At 41.6% G+C, this 12,500-nt stretch overlaps 1 protein-coding gene across 1 annotated transcript in view; it reads right to left on the minus strand.

Annotated features, from left to right (window-relative positions):
* Positions 1-12,500, minus strand: part of LOC310723005 (voltage-dependent T-type calcium channel subunit alpha-1I-like) — a 19,523-nt gene that overhangs the window by 3,086 nt on the left and 3,937 nt on the right. The window contains exons 5-7 of the mRNA XM_083570828.1: positions 8,006-8,330; positions 5,495-5,587; positions 2,299-2,626 (exon numbers count right to left, since the gene is read on the minus strand). Of these exons, the coding sequence (XP_083426954.1) occupies positions 2,299-2,626; positions 5,495-5,587; positions 8,006-8,330 (746 nt within the window). The remainder of the gene's footprint in view (positions 1-2,298; positions 2,627-5,494; positions 5,588-8,005; positions 8,331-12,500) is intronic.

Here is a 12,500-nt window from a genome sequence, read left to right on the forward strand (position 1 = left end):
AGATCCACCACCTCTATCCCCAACTTCCCCAGAAGCAGCCGGCTGAATTCGGCGAGTGAGCTGAATTTGCCCCCTTTGGCGCTCCATAGTGAGCTGGCTTTGGCAAGGACTTCACCAGACAGGAGGGAAATACAGAGGGCAATCTTGGCTCGTTCGGAAGGAAACCGGGAAATGTTAACAGCCACATACTCGCCGATGCCTTGCAGAAATCCGCCCAATTCGTCTTTTTTCCCCCGAGTAACGAGCCGGTAATCCCCTCGCGCTCTCTGAGGGGCGTGGCGCAGCCGCGCTCTCATGATCTGGCTTCTGTGGATCCGGGTTCAGCTGCCGAACCGTTGCGGTCGGAATCGCGGAATGGCGAATCCGCGTTCGGTTTAGGTCGGTCGTTCTGTCAGGCTGCAGACGCGGAAGCCGATATAGTCCGATCATTGTCCTTTTATTTCAACAACCGTACAACACAAAAACACTCATAAGACGTAGAAAACAACAAACAAAGACATCCGCTCGATACGCGTTGTCCGCTATGAGTTTGAATGTCCCAAGCATAATCCATAAAGCCTTCGGCAATGAGTAATCCAAGTCGGAAGTGGAATTCGCATATACAGCCGGCGGTCGAGCAGCCACGCGATTGTCCAGCTTGACAATATAACGACCGACAGCCTGTGACTCAAGAACGTGAGTTTATGTAGTCTGATCTTTCATGAGCCACAGCTGTCGGTAATCTTGGGAAGCAGCGTGACTGCTATCGAGGGGGGCGTGGCAGGGTGAATCCCTGACAGCTACAGAGGGGGCGTGGCAGGGTGAATCCCTGACAGCTACAGAGGGGGGCGTGGCAGGGTGAATCCCTGACATAAATAAGTTATAACTGTGAACTCTGGGAAATATGAAACTATTTGCTAAGATTTATTATTAATAAAAACACTGAATATTAAACAGTTATGAACAGAGTGAAAAGTGTAATAATTATATTTAAATAGTGATTTTTTTTTCCAAGGTTAATAATCATAATTAATGTATATACACCGTATTGACTAAAGTATTGGGACTCATATCCTTTCCAGCCATATGTGCTTCTTCCCCAAACCAAAAAGGTTGGAGACACCATTGTGTAGGACATTTTGGAATGCAGGAGCATGACATTTTCCCTTCATTTAAACTAGGAGACCCAAACCAGCATGTGCCAGCATGACACTGCTCCTGTCCACAAAGCCAGCTGCAGGAAAATCTGCTGTACATGGTTTGGAGTGGAAGATCTCCTGCTATAGAGCTCCAACGCTACTGAACACCTTTGGGAGGAACGTGAACGCTGGCTGAACTCTAGGCTTCTCCTCACAGCAAAAATGTTTTTAGCAAAATGATGTCCAAAAAGTTCACAGCAATCCTGTGGTCAGGTGTCCACAAACTTATGCTACCATTAGAAAGAGTTCCAGGTAGTAGCATAAATGTGGAAGTGACGAACTTGTAATGATCTAATTATTAAGTGAACAATTCTTCACAACGTGTTCACCAGTCCTGTGCTCAGCTCTGTTTATTCGGTTATTGTGAAGTTTTGCACGTTTTATTACTCAGTTCTTGTTTCCACTTTCTTTCTGTCTTTAATGTCACGTTACACCTACAACGATATGTTTTTTTAATCATTAATAGCGTACTGCACTTCCGAGCTCCTGGAGGAATATCTAGTTATAACGCATTATTACATTTTACAACTCTTTGGAAAAAGTCAAGTCAAGTCAAGTCAAGTTTATTTGTATAGCGCTTTTCACAACAGACATTGTCTCAAAGCAGCTTTACAGAAAACAACAGTGAAGGTGAATGGTGTGCGTTTGTAATGAAAAAACATGAAAAACATATCCAACATAATAAACTCTTATGTCAGGTCATTTAAGTGAGGCTTCTGTATAAAATATCATAAGTCTTTTGTATAATAAGTGTAATGATATTATATTCAGCATTATAACTCATGGAATATTACATAGGCTCTGTGTGAGCACTATAACCAGGCAATATAACACTTTAATAACAATTTCTAATCAGATATTTCATTAAAGCCTTATAGCAGATTATTACATACATTTTATTACATGTATGTAGAAGTGTGTGTGTTATGAAGCATCATTAATGTATATTTATTTGTACATGTTTATAACAGGCCTATAAATATAATAAAATTTTCTTTTTGTTTCCTCGTTATCATGACTTTAATTGTATCGCAAGAAAATCTCGTTTCTGGTGTAGTGTAGTTTGTGTTACAAAGAGAAAAGTGTGACTGTAAATGTTCCTTTCATATAAAATACTCACCCCGAGCAGAGCGACATCGTAGCATCTCACCTCCATGCGTTCTCCCCCCTCCTCTTCTCCGACCCCGCCCTCCCCCAGGGGGCGGAGCTTTACCCCGGAGGGTGTAGTAGAGGGCAACGGAGCGTCGGCGAGCCTTCCGCAGGACGTGACACACCAGCTGGAACAGCTCCTCGTAGCAGTCTCCCGGCTCGGTGAGAGACGCCAGTGTGCTGGAGGACAGACAGCGAGCTCGCTGCTCCTGCATCAGCTGGTGCTCTCGCTGCTTTGTCTCCGAGAACTGCGTGGCGATGACCACCAGGCACAGGTTAATCATGAAGAACGAGCCGATCTGGACCCAGAGACACACAGCACGGGAGTTATATTTAAAACGCTGAATCATCACGTTCACAACTCCTGTCACACTCCTGAATTCAGAAGCTCCTGTGTGTAAACATTTTAATTACATGTTTGTCTCTGATCTTATTCTGAGCTGCAACTTCTGACCAATCAGAATTCACCATCAGTGTAAATATGACTGTCCCTGAGTAGGGTGTGTAGCAGGAGAACGGAGGAGAGGAGAAGAGAAAGAGAGGAGGAATAAAGGCCGTGTGATGGTGGAAAGTGGACGTCTGAGGGCTGAGTTTATCTTCGTTAGCGTTGCTAAGAGCAGTGTGATGGATCTGTCACTGCTACTCCGTTATTAAGGACCATTCAAAAGATGGAGTGCGAGACGAGCGCCAAGTCATCAGCGCTGAGTGCCTCCACTCATAACACACTCCATTCATATCACTTTAGAGCTACTGCACAACGCACACACACACACACACACACACGGGGCACAACGCACAAACCCACATACACCTACACACTAGGAACAACACGTACACACACAGTATATTTATATATATATGTATATACATTTAAAAATATATATTTTATTATAAAACTATGATTAATATCATTATTATTTTTATAATTGTTATATTATTAATATATAACCCAGGACTAACGCAATGAAGGCTTCAAATCCTTCATAAAAAATATCTCTCTCTCTCACACACACACACACACACACACACACACACACACACACACACACACACACACACACACACACACACACACACACACACACACACATACACACACACACATACACACAGAAATGAATTTCCAGATCCATATATCTGAAATATATATGAGAAATAAAGATCAAAGCAGCAAAGTCCAGTTGTGCAGGTGTGTGTGTGTGTGTGTGTGTGTGTGTGTGTGTGTGTGTGTGTGTGTGTGTGTGTGTGTGTGTGTGTGTGTGTGTAGTGTAATTTGAGTGATTTTTACAGGGCTTGTGTGTAGAAATGCAGGTTAATTGCATGGATGGCGTCTTGTGCTTTTTAATGCACATGTTAGATGCACTGCCTTAATATGCACTATAGCCTGTGTGTATTAATGAGTGACAGAGTGACTAAACACACCTCACACTTTATATCAGTTACAGTGAGCATGAGCATCGGTGTGAAAGCCATTCAGCGTAAACCTGAACTGACCTTTAAACACTCACAAGTCACAAAGTCACTGCATTATATTGTGTAGTAACGTAGTGTTTCTGCCTGGGAATAACCGTGTGTTTCAGAAGGAACAGGAAAAAATTAAGATAAAGGGAGAGATACAGAGTGAAAGGTGGAGGAGAAAGAAAGGACATTTCCCTCTCACCCTCTCTGTCCTGTAGCTCTGATCTTACCAGAGTCTTAAATCTCTCTCTCTCACACACACACACACACACACACACACACACACACACACACACACACACACACACACACACACACACACACACACACACACACACACACACAAACTTTCTGTAATGCAGTCAACATTTAATTTATTTACTGCACAAATCTTTACATAAAGAGGTGCAGCCTAATAGCGAAATGCCACACCAATTTAGAGCTGTTTGACACACCTTTGATCTTAAAGCCACGCCCACACAGGGCAGCTTCCAGTCAGTTATGTCGAACTTAAAGACACCCATATCTGCATTAGCAATTTTACACTGGAAGCATCTCCTGGTTTAACGCTCCATCTATATATAATAAAACACACCCCTTTCCATCTCCATTTATTTCCTCGAAACATACACGTGTATGCCTTTAGAGAAATTCAACAAGTTACAAACAGAGATGTGATTATTAGAATTGCATCATTTAATTGGACAAGGCAACACATGGACAAGAAGCCACGCCCGCTTGTGCACGGGGGAGTTAAAATATCCACTCTCCTAATAAATGAGACACTCTAATCCCCCCAAACTGTGTTGATTAGGGGGAAATTGTTGCCAAACACTATCACACTTGCACACGCACACACACACACTTACAAACACTCTCACACACATACACACATTAATTAAACAGTGTGGAAGCCAAGACAAATTTGAATTCCTCCAAGAGGAAAAACACATATTTACTTATGCACACTTGGGAGACTAATAGAAGTTAAATCGCTTTTGCTTCTCCACAAAACTCACTTCATCCTAAACGTATAAAACTCCCCGAAATAATGCTCATGTCCAATTTACCGCTCGAATATTCAGGTCGGAAATAATGTACAATTACTTTACTCATTCACCTAACAGTCATTCAGTCATTCATTTATTCATAAAGAGTTTAAAAAGCACAACACACACACACACACACACACACACACACACACACACACACACACACACACACACACACACACACACACACACACACACAGGTGTCAGCCACCATGAAATACTGCTGTGAAGGTGTAAAGGTGAGGTTAATGTAACAGCTGTGTGTTAGCGCTGCACTCTTCCTGTTAGCGCTGTTCAGTGTGTTATTAATGTGTGTTTACTGGTCAGAGTGGAGTGTGTTATTACTGTTATTACTCCTCTGTGTGCTACACAACATCCCTCCTTCTGTCTGAGCATCTCATCCTCCAAACACCTGAAACACTCAACATCACCGTGACGATAACACACACGGTTACTCGTAGCGTACCACACCACAGACGCCAAGAAGCAGAATTAAAAGCACTCGGAGAGAAATGGCTAAGTTAATAAAAAAAACATGATTAAATAAATAAATAAATATGAAATCATTATGGGCTAATAAATAGTCGAGGAAAAAGTCAGGAAAAACAGTACTATAGTGTACACAGGACACAGGAGTCTGAGAGAACAGGAACTTACGATGATGAGCAGGATGAAGTAAATGAAGTTGTAGAACGAGTGAGCATCCATCACATAGTACATGATCTCCACCCAACCTTCTAACGTGATCACCTTCAGAAATACAAATACACAAACTGGTCAGGAGACAAAAACACACACCATCCATCTCACACAATTCACATCTCTCTCTCTCTCTCTCTCTCTCTCTCTCTCTCTCTCTCTCTCTCTCTCTCTCTCTCTCTATCTCTCTCTCTCTCTCTTCTTTCTTCTATACTTTCATCTACCTTTACACATGCACCTCTCCATCCATCCACCTGCCTCTACATCTATCCATCCATTTATCTTCCTCTACACCTATCCATCCATCCACCTGCCTCTACATCTATCCATCCATTTATCTGCCTCTACATCTATCCATCCATTTATCTGCCTCTACATCTATCCATCCATTTATTTACCTCTACATCTATCCATCCATCCACCTGCCTCTACATCTATCCATCCATTTATTTACCTCTACATCTATCCATCCATTTATCTTCCTCTACATCTATCCATCCATTTATCTGCCTCTACATCTATCCATCCATTTAACTTCCTCTACATCTATCCATCCATCCACCTGCCTCTACATCTATCCATCCATTTATTTACCTCTACATCTATCCATCCATTTATCTTCCTCTACATCTATCCATCCATTTATCTGCCTCTACATCTATCCATCCATTTATTTACCTCTACATCTATCCATCCATTTATCTCCCTCTACATCTATCCATCCATTTATCTGCCTCTACATCCATCCATTAATTTATCTGCCTCTACATCTATCCATCCATTTATCTGCCTCTACATCTATCCATCCATTTATCTGCCTCTACATCTATCCATCCATTTATCTGCCTCTACATCTATCCATCCATTTATCTGCCTCTACATCTATCCATCCATTTATCTGCCTCTACATCTATCCATCTATTTATCTTCCTCTACACCTATCCATCCATCCACCTGCCTCTACATCTATCCATCCATTTATCTCCCTCTACATCTATCATCCATTTATCTCCCTCTACATCTATCCATCCATTTATCTGCCTCTACATCTATCCATCCATTTATCTCCCTCTACATCTATCCATTCATTTATCTGCCTCTACATCTATCCATCCATTTATCTGCCTCTACATCTATCCATCCATTTATCTCCCTCTACATCTATCCATCCACTTATCTACCTCTACATCTATCCATCCATTTATCTCCCTCTACATCTATCCATCCATTTATCTGCCTCTACATCTATCCATCCATTTATCTCCCTCTACATCTATCCATCCATTTATCTGCCTCTACATCTATCCATCCATTTATCTCCCTCTACATCTATCCATCCATTTATCTCCCTCTACATCTATCCATCCATTTATCTCCACATCTATCCATCCATTTATCTGCCTCTACATCTATCCATCCATTTATCTCCCTCTACATCTATCCATCCATTTATCTGCCTCTACATCTATCCATCCATTTATCTGCCTCTACATCTATCCATCCATTTATCTGCCTCTACATCTATCTATCCATCCATTTATCTACCTCTACATCTATCCATCCATTTATCTACCTCTACATTTATCCATCCATTTATCTGAATCTACATCTATCCATCCATTTATCTACCTCTACATCTATCCATCCATTTATCTGCCTCTACATCTATCCATCCATTTATCTGCCTCTACATCTATCCATCCATTTATCTGCCTCTACATCTATCCATCCATTTATCTGCCTCTACATCTATCCATCCATTTATCTGCCTCTACATCTATCCATCCATTTATCTGCCTCTACATCTATCCATCCATTTATCTGCCTCTACATCTATCCATCCATTTATCTGCCTCTACATCTATCCATCCATTTATCTGCCTCTACATCTATCCATCTATTTATCTACCTCTACATTTATCCATCCATTTATCTGAATCTACATCTATCCATCCATTTATCTACCTCTACATCTATCCATCCATTTATCTGCCTCTACATCTATCCATCCATTTAACTCCCTCTACATCTATCCATCCATTTACTGCCTCTACATCTATCCATCCATTTATCTGCCTTTACATCTATCCATCCATTTATCCGCCTCTACATCTATCCATCCATTTATCTGCCTCTACATCTATCCATCCATTTATCTGCCTCTACATCTATCCATCCATTTATCTGCCTCTTCATCTATCCATCCATTTACTGCCTCTACATCTATCCATCCATTTATCTGCCTCTACATCTATCCATCCATTTATCTGCCTTTACATCTATCCATCCATTTATCTGCCTCTACATCTATCCATCCATTTATCTGCCTCTACATCTATCCTTCTATTCACCATCCTGTACATCTCTCCATCCATCCATGTACCTGAACATTTATAATCCTTCTATCTCTCTGATTCTGATGTAACTGTCTATCTTTCCATATAACAAACATTAAATTATGAATGATACCTGAAAGATGACAATCCAGGCGTAGCCAATGTTGTCGAAATTAATGGCGCCCTTGTGGGGGTTGCTGCTGCCGGTCACACAGCGAGTGTAGTACTGGTTCCAGTTGACGCAGAGCCCCATGGCGCTACTGTTGAAGAGCAGTTCTGACCCGAGGACCTGAAGAGCATCCTCTTTATCCAAACAGCACTCCACCCCTCCCTCCCTCAGCGGGGGAACGTCAGAGCATGACATGATCCCATTATCTTGTGCTAATGAGCAGATGAAGGGACGCTCGTCCTCCTCCTGAGGCTGGTAGTACGGAGTGGGGAGCATCACGCCAGATGGACTGAGAAGCAGAGGAGAAAAAAAAGCAATAACATCAGAAATGGCTTTCTTCTCTTTCTTTATTGCATTTAGGTTTGTGTCCCTTCTCCAAGAAGTCTCGTTCTTTTTTTTTTACTTTTTTACAAAAAATAAAGAACGTTGTGGGATTAGTAACTAACATCATCAGCAGAATAATGACTGTACTGAGAGCTTCGGTACCTGGTTCAAACACACACACACACACACACACACACACACACACACACACACACACACACACACACACACACACACACACACACACACACACACACATTCAGCAATATGCTAAACTAAACCAACAGATCAGATGGTTATGGCAATGTTTAGTTTTGCTCTGTGGCAACTCGAAACAAACCCGTTCCAATCTCTTGTGTTTAAATGTCACTATTCAATAAAAGGCGACAGAGAGAGAGAGAGAGAGAGAGAGAGAGAGAGAGAGAGACAGAGAGAGAGAGAGAGAGAGAGAGAGAGACAGAGAGAGAGAGAGAGAGAGAGAGAGAGAGAGAGAGAGAGAGAGAGAGAGAGAGAGAGAGAGAGAGAGAAATGCAAAGATAGTTCTCTGATTCGACTTTTCTGCAGGAACTGAATTAAACATGTCGTTGAGGGAATTCTTTTTCTGAGCTGCTAAATTGAGACATGAGACAAAAAAAACCGAGCCAAGCTTCGGAGCTGTAGTGCTCTTCAGGTGATTTGGACAAACAAAAACAGATCAGACAGAATCCACAACTCCTTTTTAAGATGATGTCTTCATCTCAGACACTCACTTTGCAGTGTGAATCGAATCCAATACAAACCAAATAACAAACAAATCAGAAGAATCATTCCGACTCACAGTGTCTCCACAAATGCTTAGATTATTCTCTTACAGAGACAGAAGGGAGAAACACAGAACACTAATAACAGCTAAATGATCTAAAAACAGCTTTGCAGTTGGTGAAGTTTCCTGGAAAGATCAGGGCACTCTAGATGTCCCTCTATCACGAAGAACTTAGATTTATGACGCACTTCAACTTGAAGAACTTGTAAAAGAAATGTGAGAAAAAAACCAGCAGGATGAGACATCAGTGGTGAGACATCAGTGGTGAGACATCGCTATCAAATATGGAAACTTTGATAAAGCTTAAGCACAGCATTCTAAATTGTAATGCACAACACCACAACTGATTCTGTCACCATGAAAACTATAGGATGACAAAATAAAAATAACTAAGACAGCAACAATACATCAAAAAGTTGATGTCTGTAAAGGTGTTGGATGTAAAGTTGATGGCTGTAATGGTGTTGGATGTAAAGTTGATGACTGTGATGGTGTTGGATGTAAAGTTGATGGCTGTAATGGTGTTGGATGTAAAGTTGATGGCTGTAATGGTGTTGGATGAAAAGTTGATGGCTGTAATGGTGTTGGATGTAAAGTTGATGGCTGTAATGGTGTTGGATGTAAAGTTGATGGCTGTGATGGTGTTGGATGTAAAGTTGATGGCTGTAATGGTGTTGGATGTAAAGTTGATGACTGTAAAGGTGTTGGATGTAAAGTTGATGGCTGTAATGGTGTTGGATGTGAAGTTGATGTCTGTTAAGGTGTTGGATGTAAAGTTGATGGCTGTAATGGTGTTGGATGTAAAGTTGATGACTGTGATGGTGTTGGATGTAAAGTTGATGGCTGTAATGGTGTTGGATGTAAAGTTGATGACTGTGATGGTGTTGGATGTAAAGTTGATGGCTGTAATGGTGTTGGATGTAAAGTTGATGACTGTGATGGTGTTGGATGTAAAGTTGATGGCTGTGATGGTGTTGGATGTAAAGTTGATGGCTGTAATGGTGTTGGATGTAAAGTTGATGGCTGTAATGGTGTTGGATGTAAAGTTGATGGCTGTGATGGTGTTGGATGTAAAGTTGATGGCTGTAATGGTGTTGGATGTAAAGTTGATGACTGTGATGGTGTTGGATGTAAAGTTAATGGCTGTAATGGTGTTGGATGTAAAGTTGATGACTGTAAAGGTGTTGGATGTAAAGTTGATGTCTGTAAAGGTGTTGGATGTAAAGTTGATGGCTGTAATGGTGTTGGATGTAACGTTCATGGATGTGATGGTGTTGGATGTAAAGTTGATGGCTGTGAAGGTGTTGGATGTAAAGTTGATGGCTGTGATGGTGTTGGATGTAACGTTGATGACTGTGATGGTGTTGGATGTAACGTTGATGACTGTGATGGTGTTGGATGTAACGTTGATGACTGTGATGGTTTTGGATGTAACGTTGATGACTGTGATGGTGTTGGATGTAAAGTTGATGGCTGTGATGGTGTTGGATGTAAAGTTGATGGCTGTGATGGTGTTGGATGTAAAGTTGATGGCTGTGAAGGTGTTGGATGTAAAGTTAATGACTGTAATGGTGTTGGATGTAAAGTTTATGGCTGTAATGGTGTTGGATGTAACGTTGATAGACGTGATGGTGTTGGATGTAAAGTTGATGACTGTGATGGTGTTGGATGTAAAGTTAATGACTGTAATGGTGTTGGATGTAAAGTTTATGGCTGTAATGGTGTTGGATGTAAAGTTGATGGCTGTGATGGTGTTGGATGTAAAGTTGATGGCTGTGAAGGTGTTGGATGTAAAGTTGATGGCTGTGAAGGTGTTGGATGTAAAGTTGATGGCTGTGAAGGTGTTGGATGTAAAGTTGATGACTGTAATGGTGTTGGATGTAAAGTTTATGGCTGTAATGGTGTTGGATGTAACGTTGATGGACGTGATAGTGTTGGATGTAAAGTTGATGACTGTAATGGTGTTGGATTTAAAGTTGATAGCTGTGACGGTGTTGGGTGTAAAGTTTATATTAATATTCGCAGCAGTGTACACCGTGTGCCAAACCCCAGTGTGCTGTGCTACAAACTCTCAGTCAGTTCCAAAACACAACCATATTCTCAACAATGCAGCACACAGAGAGATAAATAACCTGTCACAATGACTGACAGAAAGTGTGTGTGTCTGTGTGTCTGTGTGTGTGTGTGTGTGTGTGTGTGTGTGTGTGTGTGTGTGTGTGTGTGTGTGTGAGAGAGAGATAAGGGTGTGCTGAAGAATGAAGAGCGTCTCAGTCAGTGTGAAAAGAATTACAAAGAGTCAAAAGAAGAACAGGACAGTTTGGAGAACAGAGCAGCCTACGAAGAACACAACAAAGCACACATCATTATACCCCCCCCCCCCCCCACACACACACACACACAGGTGTTTTAAAACAAACCCAGTCCTCATACATGCTTATGGACGTGAAACAGAGGTTTAATTAAACACAGACTTTAAGTGGGCGGAGTCATGCCTACATCATCAGGGACAGAGACAGTAACAAAATAAATGATGCAGAGGCAGTTATAAGGTGTGTGTGTGTGTGTGTGTGTGTGTGTGTGTGTGTGTGTGTGTGTGTGTGTGTGTGTGTGTGTTACAAAACATTAACATTTATTTGGTAGATGCTCTTAATCTATTTGAACTCATCACCTTCCGTCCAAAGACCAATACCTTAATCACTAAGCTCCACTCCACATTACACGTCAAGTCAAGTTTATTTCTATTGCGCTTTTCACAACAGACATTGTCTCAAAGCAGCGTCAAAGCATTGTCTCAAAGAGATTTAAGAGTTACCTACCATACTGACAGGGAGGCGGGAGCTCCGTTGGTAAATTGAATGTTGGATCAGAAGGTCACAAGTTTAAATCCCAGCACAACTGAGCTGGGCCCTTGAGCACGGCCCTTAATTCTTAAATGCTAGTTGTAAGTTTTCCTGGATAAGGCCGAGAACCAAATGCTGTAAATGTGAACGATCTGTTTGGATCCAGTCCGAGTCAGAACCCAGACCTTCTGAGGTGTCAGGGTTGGAGAACTCTGTGTGGTATAAAGTTCCTGCTTGTGATAAACGCGAGAGTATTATAAAGCCGTATTTCTGAACCTTATTGTGTTTTGAGGATTTTGTCAAGCAGAGAGAAATGAGTTTCCTTCTGTTTACTTGACTGCTACAGAACATGCAGTACTGTCTCTGACGCCCCCCCCCTCTCCTACTGTTTTTCACTGCCATTTATTCCCTCGCTCCTGTCTCCCTCTTTTTCATTTCCTGTCAGCTAAAGTCAATGTTTTGCTTCTTTTTTTCTTTCCACGACCCTTTTCCT

This window comes from Silurus aristotelis (assembly GCF_946808225.1).
Source record: "Silurus aristotelis genome assembly, contig: scaffold_182, whole genome shotgun sequence".
NCBI lineage: Eukaryota > Metazoa > Chordata > Actinopteri > Siluriformes > Siluridae > Silurus > Silurus aristotelis.